Below are 26,262 nucleotides of genomic sequence, written 5' to 3'. Positions count from 1 at the left end.
CTAACAAAACTTAATTAAATAATTAAATTTTAATCTTATATAAGAAATATATCCGTAAATGTTTCGATCATATCATAATATTGTCCTTATAAGAGTTATATATGTTGTAATGTATCAAATTCAATACTACTGTTGCATTGTGTTACTCTTGATGAATCATGAGTATGTTATTTATATTTAAACAATTTAGATTAACATATAATAAATATTTTAAATAAACACAACCATAATTAATTATGAATATGTTATTTACATTTTAAAGAATTTAGATTAACATATCATAATTTTTTAAATTAAACACAACCATAATTAATCGAGAGTAACACAACTGTGATACTAGCATTGAATTTGAATAATTACAACACATATATAACTCTTATGAGGACGATATTGTGATATGAGCGAAACATTTACACATCTATCTCTTATAGTATATGATTAAAATTCAATAATTAAATTATTTTTGTAAATTTCAATAATTAATAAAAATTTATAAAATTTTACATTTTAAGATTTTTTTTATAAAACGACTAATTTGAAAACTACTAGAAATGGATTTATCTTATACAAAAAAAGTTCAAGTGTTAACTAACACAGTACAAACAATTAGAATTTCAACAGAAAAATAAACATTATGGTACACAATTAACATATATCGCGCGCGGAGCACGGACAAACCACTAGTTAAAGATATAAACATAACCAACATGATTACAAACCTCAACAAAATGCTATATTATAGGTTAATTTTCTACTCTCTTTAGATACAAATGTTTGATGTTTTGATTATTTCACATATATATATATATTATTTTTTTATTATCTTTGGTTTTACCAATAAAAATTTACTGCTTATATTTTATATTTTATTTGATGTTTTAGTTTAAAGATAACTAGATTTTGATCCGCGATAACCGCTGTTTTTTTTTGTTAGATTTTGATCAGCGATTTTGAAGCTCTGGTTATTTTTTGTTTACGTTTTGACTTAACATCTACCAGTATTATTTGTTCTGTATTTTGGTAATTGAGTTTTAATTTTATAACTAGTTCTTGACCCGTACATCTGTGCGGGTTTTTTCTTCTTATACTAAAACATTTAGTGTATATAGCAAAATTTATCACTAAATTAATGTAATTTATATGTATTATATAACTCTATAATGCTTATATTTGAGTGGCTTATATTGTTATTACTATAAATTTTGTAACAAAAATTATTTTGAGAACGTTATTATGTAAAAATACTATTTTACATAATTTAAATTTTATTTCTAAGTTCGAAAGGTCTATGGAAGTCAAATTAAATCGGACCTACATAATAGAGAAGAAATATTTTGAAATATTGTTAAAGCAACAAAAAAATATTTTTAAAAAAGAAAGTATAATATATAGTACATGCAAAATAATTTTGAAGTAGAAATGTTATTTGAAAAATTTCTTGAAATATCCAAAATTGGATAAATCTTTTATTTTATTTTATTTGAAACAGAAATGGACATTTTAGGGTATAAAATGACTGTTTTCCCTGCGATAACCAAATCTAAAACATCGATTATTTCATTTGTATACGAAAGGAGTTACATAAGATAGGATTTGAGAAACTTTTGAAAATGAGATTATATTTTGAAAAATACAATATTTGTTTACTTCTTACACTTATTTGTAAGTCACAATGTCCTTCTTGATCCCAACTGACGCCATCTCTCAAAGAACATACAACGCTTCTTCATCTCTACCAAATTTGGTGTATATGGAAAGCAATGTGTTGTAAGAAACTCTATCCAACGCAATACCGAGATACCTCACTCATCAAACAAGCAAAGAGCTTCCTCGTATCTCCCGGTTTTCGCAAAACCATCAATGACAGTGCTGTAGCTCACAACATTAGGCGTGATTCTATTCACATGCATCTGAGCGAGGATGTCGAAAGAAAGATCCATCTGCCCTCCTTTGCAGATCGCGTCCAAGAGTGTGTTGTAAGAAAACACGTCTTGCTTGATCTTTCTATTCGCCATCTCATCAAAGAGGCTCCTCGCTACCTCCCACAACCCTCCTCTGCTGCATACACCGAGGAGAGAGTTGAATGTGATTGATAGATATCAAATATGTTTACACGGACTTGGCATGTGCCGAGCTGACATGGCTGAGAGGAAAGGATAAGGAAAAGCTTCGGACTGCTCCAGAGGGTTTGCTGTTAGAGACTTATGAAGCAGCTCGCGACAAAGCGATGAGTATAAGAGGGGAAGACGAGGAGGAGAGACGTATGATTTGATGTTGTATGAAGATTGACTCCATGAGTCATCTTGACCCGATCGCCATGGATCGGTGACGAAGGTGAAGCTCCCCATGAGAGCCTAGCCGGAGTCAGCTCAAAGCTATTCGTTTATCATCTTGTAGTCTTTGTTCTTGTAATTGGCGTTTGGAGTTATCAATAAGTAGACTCTCAGAGATAGAGATACCTAAACTCTATCATTGTTATTGGTAGATATCAAATATGTTTACACGGACTTGGCATGTGCCGAGCTGACGTGGCGGAGTGGAAAGGATATATAAGGCAAAGCTTCGGACTGCTCCAGAGGGTTTGCTGTTAGAGACTTATGAAGCAGCTCATGACAAAGCAATGAGTATAAGAGGGGAAGACGAGGAGGAGGGACGTATGCTTTGATGTTGTATGAAGATTGACGCCATGAGTCATCTTGACCCGATCGCCATGAGATCGGTGACGAAGGTGAAGCTCGCCATGAGAGCCTAGCCGGAGTCAAGCTCAAAGCTGTCCACTTATCATCTTTGTAATCACGTTTCTATTCAATAAAGGAGTTAGGGATTTGTAAACTCTATCAGTGATTCTATCTGGCTGCACACCGTTCCTCTCCATGTCATCGAAGAACTCGGCTACTTTGTTGAAAGACATACCTCCTTTACCACACGCGTCGATGACGGCGTTGTAAGTGGCCTGTGAGATAACAAATTAAGTCTCACATCGGATATTAAACAAATGAAAATCTAATATATAAAGAGAAGTCCAACTCTAATAGTACGAGGCTTTTTGGGATGGAAACCAAAAAGTAAATCCATGCGGGCCAGCCTCCTAGGCCCAAAGTGGACAATATCGTACTAATCGGATAATATAGAGTTGGACATGAGATTTCACAATCTCAACAATTAGTATTAGAGCGGTTTGACGAAAATCTGCAAGAAGACCAAAATACCCTTTAAGTAAGAACATGATCCTTGGAAGAAGAAAGGAGGTTTGGCAGAGATTAGTCAGAAAATCATAGAACATGTGATGTGTTGTGGGAGAAACATTCTAAAAAGAAAGCCCTGCGATTACTGGTACAAAGTGGTCTCGAAGATGATTCACCGAAGGAAACATACGAGATGAATGTGGTCCTTAGCTTGAGGGAGAGAATGTGAGATAACAAGATAAGTCCCAAATCGGATATTAGAAAAATGAAAATTTAATATATAAAGAGAAGTCCAACTCTAATAGTACGAAGTAAATCCATGCGGGCCAGCCTCCTATGCCCAAAGTAGACAATATCGTACTAATCGGATAATACAGAGTTGGACATGAGATTTCACAATCCCAACATGACCAAGTTAGGCCTCAAGCCGTAGCTTTTCATGGAGTCGAAGACGGTGATAGCTTCCTGGTGGAGACCGCTTCTCCCTTAAGCGCTTATGAGAGCGGAGAAGGCGTAGACAGTGTTCCCATACCCACTGGATAAAGCACTTTTGAAAACAGTTTTAGCGATGGAGACTTTGCTTAACCTACCGAGAGGGCCTATCATAGAGCTGGCGAGCTTCCCTCGCTCGTTCACTCCTAAGGTTGGAAAGATGATTGCTGCGGAAGAAAAACATAAGAAATGGTGCCTAAAAATGAGGTAAGCAACTTAGGAGTGAATAAACCTTTGTGCTTCTCAATCTTTTTCCTCCTCGGCTCAACACGAATCCTATACATTCAAACTCTCTAATCCTATAAATCTACCCTACCCATATGCACGTTTATGCTCCAAAGTCCAAAGGTTCATAATTTCTTAAAGCCAACTTCCTATAAGCAGGGCCGTGCCTGAGTATATTGGCCCTGAAGCAGAAATATTATTTTGGCCCATTTCTTTTAAATAATCTGTAAAAATTCTAAGAAAAAGAAGCTGTGGGGCGTCAAACCCAGGTACGTATATACCCAAGCCAGTAACACAACCGGTTAAGCTACATAAGATTTCTGAAAATATTAGCCCTTTAAAATAAATATCTTCACCGGCCCTCAAGCATATGCTTTATCAGCTTTTATTCAGGCAATAAAGCTCCAACATGAGGAATACGACCCTTACCTCATTCTTGTTAAATCCGTAGCTGTTATCACGGTATGAGTTTCACCGAAGTATCTACTTGCATGCAAAGCACCTTCGACACTCTCGTTTAAACTTGGGAAGAAAGTTAAAAAGAAACTGAAACTGTCTACAAAGAAGAAGAATGTGATATATAAATGGAACGTCATTTTCTGAGATTTTTTTTTTGTTACGAGAGTAACTAAAGCGACGTAGTATTATTATATTCTGTTTATACCGGAGAAAAGAGGTCACTTGCCGGGATTTAATAGGTCTGTTAAGGATTGACTCACAGAATTCGGTCAATGTATTTTTAAGCCAATTTCTTATTGTTTGGGTATGAAATTTGAATTAAAATGATGTACAGGTATATAGCACAGCTTGTATGTGTAGGCTCGGATTGGGACCGCGGCTCTCGGTGAATTGGCCGATTTCCCGACACTTTATATAGGGGTGTCAAAATAAGCTACAGCTCATGAGCTGACTCAGCTCAGCTCAATTTTTCATGAGTATAATCTCTATTTTTAGGTTTATTTAATAAATGAGTTTAATGATCGGGTGTAAATTAGATCATGAGTTCTATGAACGATCTTTAATGAACATGAGCTAACTCATGAGTTTGGTCGTTTTATACTTTATACGTATACATATATGGATGACTTCTATTTTTCTTATGTAAGAAAAAATAATTTTTATACTAATCATATTTATCTTATAAAATTAAAATATAAAACCAAAAAGTAATAAATATATACTAAAATGTAAAAGAATATTGATATAAATTCTCATATCATATATTTTATAACTAAAATATAAAATTAAATATTCCTAAGACTTTCATGCGGAATATATATATCTTTACGATTTGAATAGATAAAGAGTTTGAATATAAATCATCACAAGATTTTTATGTAAAATATATATTTAGATCACTAATTTAGCTTTGATTTAATATATTATTAGGTCTTGGTTTTATTCAGTATTTAAATATTAACGCTTTGGATTTTTAAATTTAAAATTATATTATAAAAAATATATTTTTTATTTTTTAGTTATTTTTATAATTTTTATTCTTATGTATGATCGCGAGTTAACTCATTTAACTCACGATCTAGATGATCTGAGTTCGAGTTTGTATTCTTCAATAATAAATGAGCTGAGTTGAGATAACTCATGAAAGACCCAAGCTCACCATGAGCTGAACTGAATTGAGCTAGGTAGCTTATTTTGACACCCTAACTTTATGAAGGGTTTTGTCTATAGAGAGACAGAGATGGTTGTGTTGGCCAATCTCCTTGAAAGGTTCCCCCAAAAGTTAATCAGGTCTCTTTTAATTTCTTTATTTACTTTATGCGACCAACTCTCACCAAGTTATGGTAATATAGCAGGCCTTACCTAGAAACCCCGATCTATGCTCGATCTTCACAGATGCTGCATGGAACTCCTCCACGGGTGCTGCAGGGCTTGGCTGGGTTGTTGATGATCTGGTCTCCCCATTCCAACACTCAGCGGTTGAAACTTCAGTTTCATCGCCCCTCATGGCAGAAACGTTGGCGGTTCGCTCCGCCATGAACTTTGCCCTCTCTTACAGTTTCGATTCCGTCGCTATCTTCTCAGATTCACAGATACTGATCAACCTAATCACAAGGAAGACTATGAACCTCAAGATCTTTGGAGTATTAAAGGATATCTATTCTCTATCTACCGCTTTTAAGTCTATCACTTTTTCTTTTATTCCTCGCTTACAAAACGTTAAAGCGGATCTTGTGGCTAAACAATCCCTTTGGGCTTCAAACCCATTTTAAGTTAAATAAAAGTTTATGTTTGCACAAAAAAAAATAGCAAGCCTTATTAATAGATGAGTAGAAGAGTAGAAGGCTTTGAGGTTCAACTTTTAAATTCACTCATGAAGAAAAATACACTCCATGTTTTAAAATATATGATGTTTTAGATCTATGCATAATTATTAAAAAAATATTTTTATCTAAATGTATTATTAAGAAGTTAACTAAAAACTATTAACCAATTACAAAACATACTATAAATTTTTATAGCCTACACAGTTTTAATAAAGTTAAAATTATCTAAGAAAACAAAAAGATCTTACATATTGAAACATCAAATTTTTTTTTAAACATTATACACTTAGTGTTTTACTCGCATATGCAGGAATAATTCGTATATAGATACTTATTAATAAAGTACTATTAATTTAAAGATAAAAAGTTGAAATAAAATATTAAATTTATACTATTTTGTGAATATTTCAATTTCCTATTTTTTAACTTCTATTGATTTAAAACATTATTTTGGATAACAACACTACTATTTTATATTTTAAAATATGTTGTTATCTTTAACCAGTTTTTATTATATTAATTTATAAACAATATCTTATTAAATAAACAAATACATAATTTTTAATTTAAAAAGATTTTATTAAACCAAATTCTTGGAATTACCAAAACCTACAAAATCTCAAAATAAATCAAAAAGCACAAAAAGGCACAAGGATGTTAGACCGAACTCAACTTTAATTATTAGATTAATCAAAGTAAATAAAACTATTGATATATGCATAATTATATTTTAAAATACGTCCTATAATAACTGAAAAAATATTTAAACAGACCAACCATGTTGAAACAAAACAATAATATGTAATGTATAAGCTAAGAACACTTCCTATCTATTATCATTTTCATTTCTAAATGCTATAATAGAATAAAATAAGTTATAATTAATATGTATATTTTTATTTTAAAATAGAGATAATATGTTCCTATAAAATAGTATTTATTTATTAGAGAATCATAATTTTCTATTTTCAAATGATATTTTAACTTTCAAACTTTGATAATTATAACTAAAACAAATCATTTTGGAAAATACAGTTTTCACAACAACAAAAAATCACATTTTTCTTTACATAATAGTTTTTTAAAGAAATTTTAATATAAACAAAGTTATAATTCTGTGAAGCTATCAAAAAAAATAAAAGTAGAATATAGTTAATTAAATTTTTTTTTTATAAATATAAGCTACTTGTTGTAAATAAAAAACTAATAATTTGAAAATATTCTCTTTTGGAGGAAGGTATTCTGGGAATATTTTTAAAAAGATAATTTCATTCCCAATAAAATATTTAGAAAAATAAATATTAAAATTTTCAACTTAAATAACATATACATGTTATTCTGAATAATAAGAATACAAAAATACCAAGCAACAAATTACGTTAGCAAAAACCATAAATAAAAAATTTATTGTTATTGCTTATATACGTCGCTTAAGTATTTTAATACTAAAATAAAATTTAATAGTTTTTAAAAAATATTTCATGATAGATTATTTTGCAAAAAATGTAAATATTTTTCTTTTATAAAACTATTTTTAATGTTTTAGTATAATGATAAATCTAATTATTATATGTGTATATATACTACTAATTATAAAAATTAACAAATAAGAAATAAAGATGTAAATAAACACAAAACATATAAGGAGTATATGACACAAACACCATTTTGTTTAAACATAGACTACAAAACACTTAATTAAATATGATTAATAATTATAAATCACAAAGCATACAAATCTTAATTATATAATGACCGGTAACGAAAAATTTAACCGTTCTAAATTTTAACGAAAGAATTATAACAGAAGAAACAATTCATAAATAATAATATAGATATATTATTTTGTGTTTTGAATTCCTTTATTTTAGATCAACAACTGCAGGTTGATAGCATGCCTCAATATTCAGACGACACCCTTGATAGCATGAACCATCAATTGGAACAGGAAGATCCATGCAGTCACCACCAGGAGGAAGGCACCCATGAGCCAAAGCGATCCGCCTCTCTTAATGTTAACAAGACAACTAATGACACATATGATTCATACTCATTAGGTTATATTCCAAAAGTAAAATCTTCTGGTTTATCAACAACTAGAACATGGAAAACAATTTAAACAATACCCATTTAATAGATTTTCACAAGTATTTAAAATCATACAGAATTAAAAGAAAAAGCAAATACCAAAGAGTCTTTGGTAAGAATCGAGGAACTTCTCAAGTTACAACTTACAAGAATACATAGAACAGTAATACAATTTCCAGATTAACAACTCTCACCTCGGTTTAGCTATTCATCTGTTCAAACAAAACCGCTTTCGGGTGAGACAAGAACAAGAGCTTATGAGCATCAATTTATCCTAACACGTCTCCCTTGTGGCTGCAATTTACCATCTCTCATCATCGCACAAAACTCCTCATAGTTTATTCTTCCATCCTGCACAAAACCGGCTAAATGTTAAACCGGAAAAATAACAAACCAGAAACTTAAAAAAGGCAATTTACATTATCTGTATCAACTTCTGATATGATATCTTTGGCATTAGCCTCATCTCCCACAACATGCTTCAAGTTATTCTTCGTTATGTACCTTTTGTATGAATAAGCAAATCCAAATTAATGCGCAAAACATTATATCTTACTACATTTTCAAATCTTTGGTTCTCTACACACACAAAATGATTGATGGAGATTGATTCATTAACTTACCCGCTACCATCTTTATCAAAGAACTGGAACGCTTTGTGCAAATTTTCATCTGTAACAAGTACGTTTGTCTCCGTAGTCGCTGAGATATACTCGTAGAGGTCCATTCTTCCATTGCCATCCACATCAGCCTGGACAAAGTTTACTGTTATGTATCAGCACACAAAACAGTTAAAATAAAGATGGTTTCTTGATACTCACGGCTTCCATGAGTTGCTTAGCTTCACTTAGAGAGATGTTAGGATGAGATCTAGGTGCATTCAGCCCGTTTCTTAGTTCTCCGTAAGTTATTGACCCGGTTCCGTCAGTATCCATATTCTTAAAATCCCTATCTTTATCATCTTTGATTAGCTCTTCTTCTAGACCCTCTACGATAACCTGCAATTTCCAAATCAAACACACAAATCACAATCCAAAATTCAGGCAATGGTAGATATGAGTATCTTTTTTTTTTTATTATTATTATTAGAGAATACAATGAGATGGCAACATTTACATTAAGAGCTAGCTTCTTAAGCTTGTTCATAGCTCCAAATCTCTTCATGCGCAATACCAGAACATTATCAATAGGCTTATATGGAGCTTGTATTTTGATCCAGCTATGTTCTACAAACCCACAAGAAGACGATTGCTAGTTAGATACAAACATAAATAAACTCAACACTTATTTTTAATACCAGATTTTGGGGCAAAGCCAGTAATCTCCCAGGCCCGAAATGTAATATTAGTTTCGTCCTAGCGGTCACTCGAACGAGAGGCCTCTAACACAATGGTCAAGGATCCTTTCTAGTTAATGTAATAACCTCTGGTAAACTCACACTATTACTTTAGACAGAAGTAGATAAATACTTCAAAATCTTTGGCGCTCTCAGATACACAAGGCCATGGTTTGCTCTCCAAATCAAGACTCCCTCTCCTAATCTTAGACTCTACAATAACACAGATGGGCTTGTAGATATAATTCCAGATCCTAACCTCCCAAGAAAATGAACAAATCAAGGCATTTAGTAGTTAGTGGTGCTTAAGCTCTTACCAGCCTCAAATGGGTGCTTGCCGCTGAGTAGAAGGTATAATATAACACCTGCACTCCAAATGTCAATCTCTTTCCCGTTGCTTTTCCCTAGTAATACTTCAGGGGCAAGGTAGTATTTACTCTCCACTTTTCTCTTCAGTTCTGTTTCTGCAATCGTTGGACATACAAAAAAAAACAGAACAGAGTCAGTTACTCTGTTAAGGCTTATACGTCATGATAAACTCTAAATACATCCCGGGTCACCTTGTTTGATGTTAACAGAAGATCCGAAACCGATAGCTTTGAGCACGGTGTTCTCAACCTCACTCGAGAACAAGAAGTTCTCAGGCTTGACATCGCGATGAATCACACTCATCGAGTGACAAGTCTGCAAAGCATTCACGATAGACTTCAAGATTCCAGCAGAATCTTTCTCCGAGTAATAGCTATGTGCTTCAATCCTACTTGATAGCTCTCCGCCACCACACAGTTCCATCACTACGTGTATGCACTCTCTGTCCTCGTACACGCTCTTGATACTGACTATGTTGTGCTGACACGAAAGGCGAAACATGATCTCAATCTCCTTCTTCACAGCTTCTTTGTCTTCCTCGCTTTTTAGCTCACCCTTTTGAATGGATTTGCAGGCGTAGCTTCTGCCTGTGAGAATCTCCTCGCACATGTACGTTGTTCCCAAGTTACCTTTGCCTAGTTCCTTGCCGAAGCTGTAAAGCTTTTTGATGTCTTCAAGTGGCTTCCCTAGTATGTTCTGTAGCTCTCCATCTGACGGCGGTTGGTTCTTACTCCAGAAGCAACCCATTGGTCTGAGTGGGTGTTGTCAGAGATCTTCGTTAGGGTTTTAAGAAGATGTAATTGGAGAGGATCAAAGGAGAGGAGAGAACTTAGATTGTCAAAATGTAAGTACGGTTCAGGAGCTTGTATTTTAGAATTTGAAGGAAAACAAACATATACTATATAGTATATAACCTGGTCTTCTCCTTCCTTGCCAAAAGTTGGTCTTTAATTATTTAAAGTAGTATTGGTCCAGCATTAGTAATTTAGAATGTATTATATATATATATATAACTGGACTTGCTCTTCGAAGACTTTGACTTTGGTCACAGACGCGTATGAAAAAAAGTATGATGTCTGATGTCATGTGTACTTTTTTTTTGAACACTGACGTCTCATGTTACAAATGTTTTTTTTTTTGAAACAAGGGTTAACGGGTTAATTTAAGAGATAATTACTAAAATGATGCATATAAGTTACTAAATTACTAAAATACTATTCCAGAAAAACTAATCCATACTTTTGAATTGTTTTTAAGACCTAATTTTGCCTTTTAGATAACAAATATAACATTACAACTTCTATATAATGAACTCTGCGATATCACGTAGAAACTCATTTTGCGACATGTAACTCTAAGAGCACGGAACATATTATTGTTTGAACATTAGTTATAGGGAAATTTGCTTCTATGTACACAAAAACCCCTAATTTGCTAAGTAACCAAAAATACACTCTCTCTTCAACTTTCTCTTCACTCTCTCTAGAAAACCAATTTCATTTTTTTTTGGTTAGTACACAAAAAAACCCTTAGTTATAGGGAATTTTGCTCCTACATTTTTGAATAGTATTCTGTTACAAGCTAATTCAACGATCCATTTGCTTGACCATAAGAAGAAAAGAAAGACTCGCTTCGTCCTATTTTTGTCTTGTGCAGTGCAGGGAACATGACCCGGATCATGTGTAACATGTCGTAAAATGCAAGCATTGTTTCTAGACTTCGACATATACTCCTTTATTTGTTCCTGGAAGCGAGAGCATTCACTGTCCCGCCGTTAACTTGATTGAAAAATATGCGAGAGGCGGTTAGTTCACTCTTGTGCCCAACAAGAAAATGTGTATGGTTTCCACTGACTCTATGAGCTCTACTCTGTGAAATTTAGCATTTGTAATAAAATGGATTCAACAATGAATTTAGATGTCTTCAGAGATTTACGATACGCATAAAAACAATATTAGACAACAAGAAATGATCTCATGCCATATTCATAATAACATAACATCCAAAATAGTTCATAACCCGGTAGCAAAAGTAAAACAAAAAAACAGTAAAGCTAGACTTCAACATAGCTCCGCCACCTCCGATCAAGAACCCAATTACGAGAACATGGTTCTGACGGACAAGAGACGAAGCTATAACACAAACAAACGACCAAACACCACACTAATGTAAAAAAACTAAAATCGTCTTCGGATGAAAGACTCTTGCTGAAGGTGCTTTACTTGGCACCCTTCTTGACGGCAGCCTTGGTCACCTTGGCTCCGGTCGGGTCCTTCTTGTCAACGCTCTTGATGACACCAACTGCAACAGTCTGCCTCATGTCCCTAACAGCGAAACGTCCAAGCGGCGGGTACTCAGAGAAAGTCTCAACAACCATTGGCTTGGTGGGAGTCATCTTAACCATACCAGCATCACCATTCTTCAAAAACTTGGGCTCCTTCTCAATCTCCTTACCAGAACGCCTATCAATCTTGGTCAAAATCTCAGAGAACTTGACAGCAATGTGGGACGTGTGGCAATCAAGAACCGGAGCGTAACCGTTACCAATCTGACCAGGGTGGTTCATGATGATAACCTGTGAGGTGAAGTTAGCAGCACCTTTAGCAGGATCATCCTTGGAGTTGGAAGCAACGTACCCACGCTTAAGATCCTTGACAGCAACGTTCTTAACATTGAACCCAACGTTGTCACCTGGAAGCGCCTCAACAAGAGACTCATGATGCATCTCAACAGACTTAACCTCAGTGGTCAAACCCGAAGGAGCAAAAGTCACAACCATACCAGGCTTGAGCATACCGGTCTCAACACGTCCTACCGGCACCGTTCCAATACCACCAATCTTGTACACATCCTGGAGTGGAAGACGGAGAGGCTTGTCTGACGGCCTCTTTGGCTCGTTGATCTGATCAAGAGCCTCGAGAAGAGTCGGTCCCTTGTACCAGTCAAGGTTGGTGGACCTCTCAATCATGTTGTCACCCTCGAAACCAGAGATGGGAACAAACGGGATTTTATCAGGGTTGTAACCAACCTTCTTCAAGTAAGAAGACACCTCCTTGATAATCTCATCGTACCTAGCCTTAGAGTACTTAGGAGTAGTAGCATCCATCTGTTACAATAATCAATAACGTTAGCATCAAAACCAAAACACAAATAAGCTAAAGAGTAAAGAGTAAAAGAGAATCATTCACACCTTGTTACAGCAGCAAATCATTTGCTTAACACCAAGCGTGAAAGCAAGAAGAGCATGCTCACGAGTCTGACCATCCTTAGAGATCCCAGCCTCAAACCCACCCGTGGTGGAATCGATAATGAGAACAGCACAATCAGCCTGGGAGGTACCAGTGATCATGTTCTTGATGAAATCACGATGGCCAGGAGCGTCGATGACGGTGCAGTAGTACTTGGTGGTCTCGAACTTCCAGAGAGCAATGTCGATGGTGATACCACGCTCGCGCTCGGCCTTGAGCTTGTCAAGGACCCACGCGTACTTGAAAGACCTCTTGTTCATCTCGGCGGCTTCCTTCTCGAACCTCTCGATGACACGCTTGTCGATACCGCCGAGCTTGTAGATCAAGTGACCGGTGGTTGTGGATTTTCCGGAGTCGACGTGGCCGATGACCACGATGTTGATGTGGAACTTCTCTTTACCCATGGCTAATCTGTAAGATGAATCATTAAAGAAACGATCAACAAACAACAGATCTAACCAATAACAAAATCTCAGATAACCTAAACCGATCTATTGTAAAAGCTGATAGAAATGAGATCATAGAAACGGAGTAAAAGCTTACCTCAGTGATGTGGTAGAGGGAAGATAAGTGTAGCGGCTAGGTTGGAGAGAGAGATCGAGATGCGTGTGTGTATATATATATATAGTGTGTGTGAATGGCCTGGTTGGAAAGGAAAGTAGGGTTTTAGCATCATAACATAACGATATTACAATCATGCCCCTGTTCTGAATGTATACAATCTTTTTTTGTGCTGTGGTTGAGTCGGCATACATAGCTGAGAATGTTCGGTCAGAAGTGGAGTTCAGTTTAACACCTTTACAGTAAATAGTAAACTGTCAAAAGAATAACAATATGAACTATCTACAAAAGGATGCACAACATGTACTAGCAAAATCATTAAGAGTAGATACTGACTTTTAAATATCAGTCCACTAAGCGTTCGCCTTTAATTAATTGTATAACTGATAACATAAAGTTCTTGTATATCTGGAGGAGCGACCAGAACATCAGTAAGAGAAGATCAAGAAACGGATTGGGTATTTTCGAGAGAAGTCATCATCTATAGTTTGGAGAAGGCTCGGGATTATTGAGAAAGTAAGCAACTTTGGATAATGTCAGTACTTGTCAAAAATATGCATCGATTGGCTAAGAATAGTAGTCATTTCCTTGATGAAATTAGGATTTTTTTGTTATTCAACGAAAATGCAAGCCTCTCATGAACACTGAGCCAAGTAGCCGTTCATACTCATTACCCTCACTACAAGTTAGTCCTAAGAGCAACTTTCTCCAAAGCAGATGCTGGTATGGTTTTACTAAGATCAGATTGCACAACAGATGAGCTAACCGCTGAAGGACACACACCCCATTCTTGTTAGAACTTAGAAGCTAACCTTCCTTTATTCATAACTCGGTGATGTCAAATGACTGACTCACATACCTATTGGAATTAAAGACGGCTTTGCCGAACTTGTTCCAACATATTTATTTTTGCAGAAAGCAATTGGAGTCCACAGTAGTGTTGTCCTAGAGAAGTACGCAGCCTATCACTGAGAAACAGGCATGGACATGGGATCCGATCCGCAAAGGAATCCACCACATCCCCAAACCTCCTTCATTATAACAACGAACAGCACAATAACAAGCTATATAGCCAATCTGAGTTTATCATTTATGTTTTGGCTTGTAGACGGATGAACAAAGGATGACAACAACTCAGATAGATTCCAACTATGATGTGCCAATCAATGTACATACCACTTTCAAACGTAAAACAATACATAGCTATGGTCTGGAAGTGAATTCAAAAACATAGTTTAGGACAATCATTGCTCCATAGTGTGTGCATGAGCCACTAAACAAGAGATATGCAAAATAAGTTACAACAACACAAAATCAGTGGAAAAGAAGATAAAGGGCTTTCACTAAAGATCTTCAAGATGAGAACTTAAGATCCAGCCTATGCTACTAAGTTCAAAAACAATTACACAAGCTTCAAATCTGCACCATGGTTCGGAAATATACCAACTATAGAACCCCTCTCAAACGCTCCCATTCCTTGGATTTCAACTCTTGTTATAGTTTCCTTGATGAAATTGTAGTAGTAAACATGGAAAGGCTCAGATGAAGATTTGCAGTTGCAGGAGAAAACAAATTCATTTGTAGCAGTCACTCCTCTAAATAATAACTCCTCCCCTCCAACTACATCCTTCCACGTAGGAGGTAAATTGAAAATACGTGGATACCATCCATGTTTTTCAGGGTCTAGTAAAATCCACATCTCAAAACTTGTACTTGTTCCACTAATAAAAAGAGGGTTGGGGTGCGCCATTAGTGAAGCCAATTTACCTTGGAAGTTTATCAGAGTTGCAAAATATTTTTCTCTTTCCGTGAATTTAACAAAGCTGTACTTCTCAGATCTGACATCAAAGCAAACTATCATATAACCACCACTGGAAGCTCTAGCAGTGTAATACAAAACACCGCGGATGCAAATAGAGTCTGGATTCGGAGGAAAATGGGGTATGCCACATTCAGCCTTTCTCCATGTCATGTTCCCGGAGCCTCTTAATGTGAGAACTTGATGATCCACAACTGTATCATATCGTTTGATCATTGCCAATACCTTGTGTTGTTTCTCAATGGGATCATACCCTAAAAAGCTTCTCACCAGAGTACTTTTTTTACTAGTGGATCAATATTCATTTTGGGTAAAGGAAAGCATTGTCTCGTGCTAGGATTACATATCACCGAGACAAGCTCTTGGGTCTTCCTTTCTTTTAACATCAAATCATCTCGTATACAGACAAAACCATTGACAGGAGTAGATATATCATAGAAGCTCTCAAAGGGGAAACTCACATGATGATTGGCGGTTATAGTAGACAAGTTCTCATCAGGATGTTGAAGCTGAGGTGAAGAGAAGAAGAGCAACTCCCTATGTGTTCGGCAAGCGAACAAAAGCTGCGGGCTAGCCAAAGATTTGGTCAAGAACAACTCCGTGAAATCAGAACGGCGAAGAAAGGAGGCCCACCGCTTCGATATGCAACGACATCTCGCAATAGACTTCAACGGCAACCTCGAGAATATATCGACGATGAGATCGATTGGTAACTTCAGTAATAAATCATCAATTGCACTAAGTTGTGAGCTGCTAGGACAGATGGTCTGAGGATCATCCGAGACGTTGCACCCCCGTGAGTTCATGGCGTAGGGAGACACTTGCTTCTTTGTCAAAGTCAAACTCTAGACAATTGGGAAGATGCAGTGCAATTAACCCATCTGGCACGACTTTGTAAATAAAATATGAAACGATCGTCAGTTGCTTGCTCAGTCAACAAAAGTTACACTTTGTGTTGTTTTGGATTGATTGAAACGACACACGACAAGAAATTAGTTTGCGTGTCGTTTGTTAATTAAAAAACAGTACGTCGTTCTTAACTGTCAAAGCATTTCGAGAGAAAAACAAGAATTTCTCTGCTCGTTGGATATATTCACTATAACCGCCAACATACAAACAATGAACTCTATGATTTTCTTGCATACCACGAAAATGTTAAATGTTCTAACAGTTTTCTTTGGATGCAGTTCATCTTGTATTAGTTCTTTGCTTTGGTTACCTTTATTCAACTAGATGTCTCTTTGAATGCAGCAAGACAATGTTATTAGTGTCTTAGTGACGGAAGGCACGCAAATCAAATAGTTTGTCCAAAACCCACCTGTGTTAAGTTACAGTTCGATACTTTCATTGATTTTGAGTCTCATGTGTGTATTAAGGTATAAGATATAGTTACGATGACGCACCAGACCAGAAACGGGTTAATGGCGACCCGTTCTTCCTTTCAAAGCCACTCTTGCTTCCCCTTGGAGACAAGTTTTCCAGCAATACAGAGATTGAGAATTAGCAAACAAACAAAAAAAAGTAGGACCGATATGTCACAGCACAACAAAACAGACTGTAAATGGGATGGACATACAAACAAAGAGCCTTGAGAATTCTTTTGCCGTATTCTAACAGTTTTCTTTGATGCAATTCATATTTTCAGAGAAACATTAATCAGACAATGTTTTTTTCTCAAATATACAAATTACAAAAGGTCGGATTTTGGATGATTCTGCAGGAAATCAAATTAAATATTTCGTCCAAAACCCACTTGTGTTAAAGTTACAATTCAATAGTTTAATTCTGATTTTGTCCAGTCTCATGTGTGTGTTTAAGGTATAAGAAATGGTAAAGATGACTTTTTCCGCTGGAGATGAAATTTTCTAGCAAAACATATTATTAAGAATTAGCAAACCAAACAAAGAAACCATCACATATTGAAATGATCGTTTTGTCAAAGCATTTTTTTGTACTAATTGCCTCTGTGGAATTATATATCTAGTTGCTGATGCCATATAATTTACACACTCTTACCAATTGTTGTTCTAAGCTAAGCTAAAAATTAGCCTTTTAAAACACTTGTCTGCCTATCACTATGTAATTGGGTAACCCTCTAATTTGACTTCCGACTATAGCCTCTGAAACTAAATGTTTTAGTAATCGATACTGTAAATTCTCTGTAAATATAAACACTTGAAAAAGCCAGCCAGGTACTTGGTCTACAAGATATTGGCAAGAAACTAATACATTACAAATAACAAAATTTCAATGACAATTGTCTCTGCTTCAAGTGGTCAGCAACATATACTTTCTCTCTCTGACTCGCTTGAAACACACAACAGCATAACACACAACATATGTTTCCGGAATAGGGAAACAACAAGATGTAGCAAGTGGTTAGCACAAGGCAAACGACCTCTCTGCTAAAACATTCCCAGAAGGGAAACCATCTCTCTGCAAGAACTTTTTCAGAGATCCCCAAACTTGTATCAGTACAATTCACATGCTACAGTGAATAAAAGCTTGCTGTATTTCTCCAACTGTTTGTTTCTCTCTTATTTAAATGACTAAGGAACTTAAAAATCAGATGAACTCAGCGTGTAGCTCAGTTGGTAGAGCATTGATTGATCCAAAACGCATACATATATATGGCCAGTGCGGAATTTTGTTTGACAAGTATACATTATGTAATCGTATGATGTTGTTATCTTCTCGGTTTTAGAACCTGTAAAGCTTTTTCTTTTCAATAAATTAGGTCCGACATCTCACATGACTTGGTTGACCAAAGTTGTCCTCCATACACCACACTAAGGATCTGAATATACGCAGGTGAGTCTCTCATGTCAAGTAGCCATTCATACCATCATTGCAATTTGCAAGTAGTTCTTAAAGCAATTTCTCCAAAGCTGATGGTAGTACGGTTTTAGGTAGGACCAGATCTCCCACCACTTGAGCTAACCAGTGAAAAAGACACCTCTGATTCTAGTGAGAAGCTAAGTTTCTTTTTTTTCAGGACTGACATATCTATTGGAAGTAGATGACCCTTCACATGATTTCCCCGAGCAAGTCTTGTTGTTGCTTTCAGGTAAAAGCGAAGACGACTTTGAAGAACTTGTTTCAACAGATTTGGTTTCTCAGAAAGCAATTCTAGTCCACAGTTGTGTAGCATTCTGCCTCTTTTCTCTGAGAAACAGGCGATGAGGGCATTAGATCTGATCCGCAACAGAATCCAAGCAATCCTCGACTCTGCTTCAGTATAGTAACAAACAACACAATAATATGTTTCGTAGCAAGCTCTACAGCCAATCTGAATTTATAATACATGTATTTGGCTCATAAAACAGATCAACAAATGATACAACAATTCAGATAGATTCCAATTATGATGTAACATACCTAAGTTCAATATTAAAAGCAAAACAATTTGAAGCTATAGTAGGAAAGTGTAATTAGTGGATCACCGAATAGTTATAACACAAACAGAAGCACTGTAAAAGATAAGGGGCTCTCACTAAGATTGCCTGAGGCGGTGCAATACATTCAGTTTCTTCAAGAACAAGTCAAGGTCTGCTCTGTTTCCTTCATTGTTTTGGATCCAAACATGCTTCATTTGTCTCTCTTCCGATCCAACAATGACTTTATTCTCAATTGTCTGTACAGGTTCTTGATACGAGCCGCTTGTGCTCGCGTAACCGGTGCCGTGATTACAGGTAAGAGTAGAGATTACTTGATTGCAAAGCTTCCTTTAACCCTAGTCTCTCTTGAGAATAAGGTTAATGCTGGAAGATCCTCCTTTATTGATAATTAGATATGTTTATATAGGGCTATTACAAATCATAACCCTAAGTAAGAAAGGAAAACTACTTAATATCTAGAATAGGAAAAATACCAAATCTCTATAATGCTTTAAGGAAAATACTAGTTTCTAGTCTTCTTTCTCTGGTATGTGATACCATAATGTGTATCATTACTCTCCTCCTTGACAAGGAGCTTGTCCTCAAGCTCTATCTCTGGAAATGCTTCACATAACTTCCCTGCATCTTCCCATGTCGCAGTCTCCGATGCTTCATTCCACTTGACAAGAACTTGTCGAACACCTCCATGAATGCGAGCTCGAAGAAACTTGATTGGTGTAGCCGGTAACACTCGTCCCTGAAAAACCGGTGGTAGCAGAGGCTCTGTATTGGGTCGGTCTCCTTTGTGCGCTTTAAGCAGTGAGATGTGGAAAACATCATGAATTTGAGACCCAGCCGGAAGACGGAGACGATAGGAAACTGTTTCCACACGAGCTAGTACTTCAAATGGTCCATAAAACTTGGGAGATAGCTTTGTGAACGCTCTCTTTGCGACGGTGAGCTGTCTGTAAGGATGTAACTTCAACCAAACCCAGTCTCCAATATTGAATTCAGCTGCGCGATGATGTTTATCATATACAGCTTTCATTCTGTTCTGAGCTTCCATCAAACGTTCACGTGCCACTGTTAAGAACTCATCTCTTCTTTCCAACTCAACATCAACAGCTTCAACTTTGGAACTTCCTATAGCATAGTCTAAAAGTCGAGGTGGTTCTCTCCCATAAACCATCCTAAATGGTGTATCTTTGAGACTAGTGTGGTAGGATGTGTTGTAGCAATACTCAATCCAAGGAAGCCAAGCAAGCCATTGCCGTGGCTCATCTCCTGTAACACACTGAAGATACATCTCTAACGTCCTATTAACCACCTCCGTTTGTCCATCAGATTGCGGTCGATAGGCAGTCGTGAAACACAGGTTAGTACCCATAAGTCTGAACAATTCACGCCAAAAAATGCTACGAAAGACCTTGTCTCTGTCTGATACAATTGTTTCCGGAATCCCATGCAATCTTACAATGTCTCGGAAGAACGCTTGAGCTACAGAAACAGCAGTATAAGGATGACTTAAGGCAATGAAATGTGCGTACTTAGAGAAGCGATCGACCACCACCAGAATAACTGTTTTTCCTGAAACTTTTGGCAATGCTTCCACAAAATCCATAGAGATGTCAGCCCATATTTTAGTTGGAATCGTCAGTGGTTGCATCAATCCTGCGGGTTGAAGTGTTTCCCATTTATTTTTCTGACAAACCTGACAAGTACTCACAAACTCTTGAATACTCTTCTTCCACCCTTTCCAATAAAAATCCCTGCGAATACGTTCCACAGTCTTTTGGACACCTTCATGGCCAAAGTTATGAAAACCAATCATTACTTCTCGCACCAATTCTGAATTGGAATCCAAATAAACAACTCCTTTGCGAAAGATAAGACCATCCTTTGCTTCCCACAGTTCTGATTCTTCTCCACGAATAATTCTATCTCTGAGTTCTCCAAGTCTCTCGTTGGTCTTAATCTCTTGACGGATTCGGGACAGAATACCGCTTGTAGAGCTTTGTAGGGCATGAAGTTGACTAACCTCTTCTGGTCCATTGTCATCACGCCTAGATAGAGCATCAGCGACCTTATTGGTCATTCCAGAACGAAACTCGACTGAAAAGTCAAAACCAAGTAGTTTACTAATCCAATGAACTTGAGGAGATGTCGAGAGCCGTTGTTCTAGTAGATACTTAAGACTGTAATGATCTGTTCGTATGAGAAACCGGCGGCCCCACAAATATGGTCTCCAATGAAGCACTGCCTTTGACAACCCAATTAACTCCCTCTCATACGCTGCGAGCTTGACATGACGAACTGCTAACGTTCTGCTAAAAAAAGCGATAGGATGTCCATCTTGTTGTAGAACTGCTCCAATACCACTCCCAGAAGCATCACATTACACAACAAATTCTTTAGTGAAATCGGGTAGTGCCAATACTGGAGATTCAGAAAGAGACTTTTTCAAGGCGAGAAAAGCCTGTGTTGCAGTCTCGTTCCAACCGAACCCCATTTTCTTTAAGAGTTGAGTCAATGGTGCAGCAATGATGCCATAATCTTGAATGAATTTACGCTAATATCCAGACAGGCCCAAAAATCCCCTTAATGCACGAACTGTAGCCGGTTGAGGCCACTCCGTGATAGCCTCAATTTTTTTCTGATCAACTTGGACTCCTTCATGAGAAATAACATGTCCAAGATAGCCCACTTCCTGCCTCCCAAAGGAACACTTAACTCTTTTTATCAGTAACTGGTGTTCTTGTAATACTTGCAACACATACTCAACATGTCGCACATGCTCTGCCCATGTCTTGCTATAGATCAAAATATCGTCAAAAAAGACCAAGACGAATTTTCGAAGGACTTTTGTAAACACCGCATTCATCAAGCTCTGAAAGGTGGATGGGGCATTCACAAGGCCAAACGGCATTACCAAGAATTCATAATGGCCATGGTGTGTGCGGAATGCCGTTTTCTCAATGTCTTCGTCAGACATGCGGACTTGATGGTAACCTAATGTTAAATCAAGTTTTGTAAAGAACCGAGATCCATGTAGCTCATCAAGCAACTCATCCACGACTGGAATTGGAAACTTGTCTTTCACAGTGATCTTATTAAGATCTCGATAATCAATGCAGAAGCGCCAAGTATTATCTGCTTTCCTCACTAGTAGCACCGGTGAAGAGAATGGAGAACTACTTGGTCGAATCACCCCGTTGCGAAGCATCTCAGTGCACTGTTTTTCTATTTCATCTTTAAGGAGGTGCGGATAACGGTATGGACGTACTGCCACCAGATTTGACCCGTGAAGCAAACGAATCCTATGATCGCAATCCCGCTTTGGTTGCAGACCAACTGGTATCGCAAACACCGAACGGTATTTCTCTAGAACCATATCTAGCAAGTCCGACGTGGGCACCGGGTTGAGAGTACAAATCCTCTGCTTTGGCGCCTGTGGTATGCGTCGTATACTAGTTCCTGGAGTCGTAAACACTTCTTCTTCATCAGAGAACCAGTGTTCCAATCCCTTCGAGTCAGCACCTAAAGCATGAAGAGATATATTTCTCCGTGCCATATAACTGGGGTGGAGCCATGATTGAACTCGACAGTTTTATTTGGTCCATCCCATATCACTCTTCCTAATGCATTCAACCATCTGATTCCAAGAACCACATCGAAACCTTTCAAAGGAATTGCAAAGCAGTCAGTTTTGAATTGGTGCCCTTGTACCGTCATTGACATGTTTTGACAAAATCCTTCTATTGGACATCGCCCTCCGTTGGGAAGAGCTACGAACCGGCCAGGTTTCCGGTGCATAGGGATGCCCAACTTCTCTACCAAACTGCTCTTGATAAAGTTGTGAGTGCTCCCTGTATCAAGTAATACCCAACCTCTTCCTGTCATGATATTAGCTTGTACTTGAAAGGTTCGCTCGTTTTGTTCCCCATTCATGGCGTTTATGGAGATTTCTAACTCGTCTTCCTCAATCCACTCATCGTCTTGATTATCTCCCTCCATGACTGGCATAATATGAAAGAGAACCGGAGTACAAACATGGCCAGGCGTGTATAAGTCATCACAATTGAAACAAAGCCCTTTTGCTCTTTGATCCGCCATCTCTGCTGGCGTTAGTTTTTTCCAAAATTTCTTCTGGCCCGTTTGCTTTTGTGGTCCTGATTTTGGAGTTTTAACTTCTGATCCTCGATTCTCTTGCCGAGCTGAGACACCAAGGGTCTTAGTGATAGGCGCTAGATGACCACCAAACGTCCTGGTGCGTTTATCATTGTTAATCTTGTACTCGTTATCTCTAGCATACTCTATGGCTTCAAAAATTGTTTCAGGATGCAGATATTCAACTTCTTTCCGTAAGCTATCTGTCAATCCGGCACAGAATTGCCATAGTTGTTGATCACCCGAGAGTCTAGTTTGTCGGCTTAGACATTCTTCAAACTGACTGCAGTACTCATCCACTGTTCCCGTGTGTCTAAGATTTGACAATTCTCCCACTGGGTTCACTGCATCTGCCTTTCCAAATCGACTTTTGCAGATCCTTTTGAACTCCCCCCCATCCAAGCCTATGTGTTACCAATCGTCGCAAGTTGATGATCCAGTGGTATGCTTGGCCTGTTAAAACAAAAGTCGCTTGTCTAACTTTCGTATCATCACTGAAAATTCTTTGGTCCGCAAAGAAGTCATCACACTTTTGTAGCCACTCCATATCATCAGTTGTCCCATCAAATGGTGGAAACTCTATTTTGGCTGCTTTCACACATCTTCTGTCGAAATTGTTGCTTCTGTCCTCACGAGTTTCGTAATATCCTCCTTCCATCAACCCTTCCGAGTTTCGATAATCTCCAACATTTGGATGTGAGTCGTGTGGTGCCGCTCCAATTGGTCTTACATTCCAGTCTCCTCCTCCATCTGTCCACCTATGCCCTCGTTCTCTTCCTACAGCTCGGTTTGGCCACGGTCCCCCAGAGAACCCATAATTGGACTCGTGTGTCAAACCACAACTCCTCACCGGAATGTCTTTATCAGCTTTGGATGGTGTAAAACTCGTACCAGCTCTGGTATCGAATGATATTGCCCCCTTGCTCCCCTTACTTCCGCTTAATATTTCAACTTCAGAAAGTTCTTCGGGTGAGAATTTGATCGTTTTACCGCGATCCCCGTTAGTAGTTTCGTGATGCACCATTCTCTCTTGTAGAGTTTTCATATTAGCACTCTGGGTTTTCATGTTATCATCTATCTTTGCATTCATCGATTGCATCATCTCCATCATCTTTGCGATCTGTTTCGAAAGCGCCTCAGTGTCCCCCATCGAATCGTTCGGCTCTGATACCAAATTGATACGAGCCGCTTGTGCTCGCGTAACCGGTGCCGTGATTACAGGTAAGAGTAGAGATTACTTGATTGCAAAGCTTACTTTAATCCTAGTCTCTCTTGAGAATAAGGTTAATGCTGGAAGATCCTCCTTTATTGATAATTAGATATGTTTATATAGGGCTATTACAAATCATAACCCTAAGAAAGGAAAACTACTTAATATCTAGAATAGGAAAAATACCAAATCTCTATAATGCTTTAAGGAAAGGATTTTTAACGTAAAAACCCCTCAATTATGTTTCATTCGGGTAAAAACCCCTCAATTATTTATTCAATGAATAAACCCCTCAAGTTAGTTTTCTTAACAAATCGACCCCTCCGTCTACAGTATCGTTAAAAGCTGTGATTTGTCGTTAAGTGAGAAACGCATCGTTTCATTAAATGGCCAAAAACGTCACAGCTTTCATATCTCTTCTTCATCTCTTTTCAGAATCCCCAAATCGAAAATTTTAGGGTTCTTGCTTGTTCTCTCCAACTTTTCTTCAGTCCTCTTCGTTCATGTAAGTAAACAAACTATTTCATGTTCTTATTTTTCGAAATTTTTGGTCTTATGCCATTAACTAGCCTGTGGTTTTGCTATTTCTTCTTTTAAATTGTTGTTAATATTTGAATTTTCTATTGATTTTAGTGTAAAGAGATTGATAGTAGGAGTCATAACCACAATGGATTTAGGTCTGGAATACCCAGAAAGTGTCAGTGTGAATCATTGACAATTATGTTGATTTCAAAAACAAAAGAGAATCCAGGAGGAAAATTCTATTGATGTGGAGTTATCTTTGGTCATGGCCATATGTTTTAAGTGGCCAGATGGATGAAGCACATATGGAAGAGTTTGATCTTGTGGCTGAAAAACAAGCTACCATAGAGAAAGAATTAATGGAGCTGAAGCAAGACCTTGATTTGAAGAAAGACGTAGGAGAGATTATTGTGGTCTTGGAGAGTATTAGAGCTAAGTTTTAGAAGTGTTGTTGGTTTATTTTGATCAAATTGTTATTGTTAGTTGTTGGTGGTGTATGATTCCTACCTTGTGTGTATCTTATGAGTTGTTTGTATCTTATGCTCAAGTTGTTGCTGTTAACATTTTTTCATTTATTATCCACAATCAAGTCGTTAAGTCACAAAAATACACAGAAACATGAAAATTTTCTCATAAACCTAAAACTTACAAAAAACAAAAGAAGAGTAACATGGTGTCGAGACAAAAGCAGGTTCTTATGACCTTGAAATACCAAAAACCTGAAACTCTTTCACTTTTTTTTTCCTTCAGTTTGTCTCACGATTCCTTCACCGTTCCTTTTCAATTTCGAAACAGAATACACAAAACAGAAAAGAACTCTCCAAATCTCTCTGAATTTTGCCCTCTCCTGAATCTCACTATGGAAACTTGAAAACCCCAGAATTTGAGAAACAAGGGTTCGTCATCTGTCGTTGTCGTATGTCTTATGATAATTTTGAGATTTTTTAAAAACACTTAGGATTTTTACAGAGGCTTTAAGTCCTATTCCTAAACTACATGCCGTGTTTTAATCTAATGTCATCTTATTTAATTAAAAAAATCATGTAGTTTACGAGTAATCAAAACACAGCGTATTGCATAAACGGTAGAATTAACGGAGGGTTTGATTTGTTAAGAAAACTAACTTGAGGGGTTTATTCATTGAATCAATACTTGAGGGGTTTTTACCCGAATAAAACATAATTGAGGGGTTTTTACGTTAAAAACCCTTAAGGAAAATACTAGTTTCTAGTCTTCTTTCTCTGGTACGTGATACCATAACGTGTATCAGTTCTATGCGCTCCATATCTTCAAACAACTACGCACGTGAGCAGAATCTCGACCCTTTTTGTTTACTAGGACCGCTACTCAAAAACCTGTGATCAGGACTCAACATCAC

At 37.0% G+C, this 26,262-nt stretch overlaps 3 protein-coding genes and 1 long non-coding RNA gene across 5 annotated transcripts; 1 reads left to right on the top strand and 3 right to left on the bottom strand.

Annotated features, from left to right (window-relative positions):
- The first annotated feature begins 1,864 nt into the window (after positions 1 to 1,864).
- On the top strand, positions 1,865 to 5,154 carry LOC117133920. Its single transcript, XR_004457990.1, has 2 exons — positions 1,865 to 2,085; positions 2,842 to 5,154. It is a non-coding gene; the product is annotated as an uncharacterized LOC117133920 (long non-coding RNA).
- Positions 5,155 to 7,917: 2,763 nt separating this feature from the next.
- On the bottom strand, positions 7,918 to 11,676 carry LOC103867875 (calcium-dependent protein kinase 22-like). The gene is made up of 8 exons (XM_033291939.1): positions 10,172 to 11,676; positions 9,929 to 10,075; positions 9,745 to 9,824; positions 9,392 to 9,526; positions 9,097 to 9,273; positions 8,899 to 9,026; positions 8,695 to 8,779; positions 7,918 to 8,626 (listed from the first exon to the last, which is right to left on the bottom strand). Exons 1-8 carry the CDS (start codon positions 10,725 to 10,727, stop codon positions 8,540 to 8,542), a joined length of 1,395 nt encoding a protein of 464 aa, XP_033147830.1. The 5' UTR covers positions 10,728 to 11,676; the 3' UTR covers positions 7,918 to 8,539.
- A 249-nt stretch (positions 11,677 to 11,925) lies between these two features.
- Positions 11,926 to 13,975, bottom strand: LOC103867874 (elongation factor 1-alpha 1). 2 transcript variants are annotated; one of them, XM_009145956.3, is made up of 3 exons: positions 13,772 to 13,975; positions 13,171 to 13,639; positions 11,926 to 13,086 (listed from the first exon to the last, which is right to left on the bottom strand). In XM_009145956.3, exons 1-3 carry the CDS (start codon positions 13,924 to 13,926, stop codon positions 12,199 to 12,201), a joined length of 1,512 nt encoding a protein of 503 aa, XP_009144204.2. In that variant the 5' UTR covers positions 13,927 to 13,975; the 3' UTR covers positions 11,926 to 12,198. The 2 variants fall into 2 exon arrangements, with proteins under 2 accessions (XP_009144204.2, XP_033146957.1); XM_033291066.1 differs by having other exon boundaries at positions 13,769 to 13,909.
- A 1,216-nt stretch (positions 13,976 to 15,191) lies between these two features.
- LOC103868232 (F-box protein DOR) lies at positions 15,192 to 16,414 on the bottom strand. Its single transcript, XM_033291938.1, has 2 exons — positions 15,952 to 16,414; positions 15,192 to 15,862 (listed from the first exon to the last, which is right to left on the bottom strand). The coding sequence occupies exons 1-2, from the start codon at positions 16,412 to 16,414 to the stop codon at positions 15,192 to 15,194; spliced, it is 1,134 nt and encodes a 377-aa protein (XP_033147829.1).
- Positions 16,415 to 26,262: the final 9,848 nt, after the last annotated feature.

The sequence above is a fragment of the Brassica rapa genome, chromosome A05 (assembly GCF_000309985.2).
Source record: "Brassica rapa cultivar Chiifu-401-42 chromosome A05, CAAS_Brap_v3.01, whole genome shotgun sequence".
NCBI classification, from domain to species: Eukaryota; Viridiplantae; Streptophyta; class Magnoliopsida; order Brassicales; family Brassicaceae; genus Brassica; species Brassica rapa.
This window is presented reverse-complemented; position numbering and strand designations above follow the sequence as displayed.

Excerpts from the sequence above, each read along its gene's own strand:
- LOC103867875 (XM_033291939.1), bottom strand. The coding sequence starts at position 10,727 with ATGGGTTGCTTCTGGAGTAAGAACCAACCGCCGTCAGATGGAGAGCTA. Across the intron at positions 10,076-10,171 it reads TTCTGTTAACATCAAACAAG|AAACAGAACTGAAGAGAAAA; the intron begins GTGACCCGGGAT and ends CAACGATTGCAG. Across the intron at positions 9,027-9,096 it reads CTAAGCAACTCATGGAAGCC|GCTGATGTGGATGGCAATGG; the intron begins GTGAGTATCAAG and ends AACTTTGTCCAG.
- LOC103867874 (XM_009145956.3), bottom strand. The coding sequence starts at position 13,926 with ATGATTGTAATATCGTTATGTTATGATGCTAAAACCCTACTTTCCTTT. Across the intron at positions 13,640-13,771 it reads CCCTCTACCACATCACTGAG|ATTAGCCATGGGTAAAGAGA; the intron begins GTAAGCTTTTAC and ends TTCATCTTACAG. Across the intron at positions 13,087-13,170 it reads TGATTTGCTGCTGTAACAAG|ATGGATGCTACTACTCCTAA; the intron begins GTGTGAATGATT and ends TTATTGTAACAG.
- LOC103868232 (XM_033291938.1), bottom strand. The coding sequence starts at position 16,414 with ATGAACTCACGGGGGTGCAACGTCTCGGATGATCCTCAGACCATCTGT. Across the intron at positions 15,863-15,951 it reads AGAGCTTGTCTCGGTGATAT|GGTATGATCCCATTGAGAAA; the intron begins GTAATCCTAGCA and ends GAAGCTTTTTAG.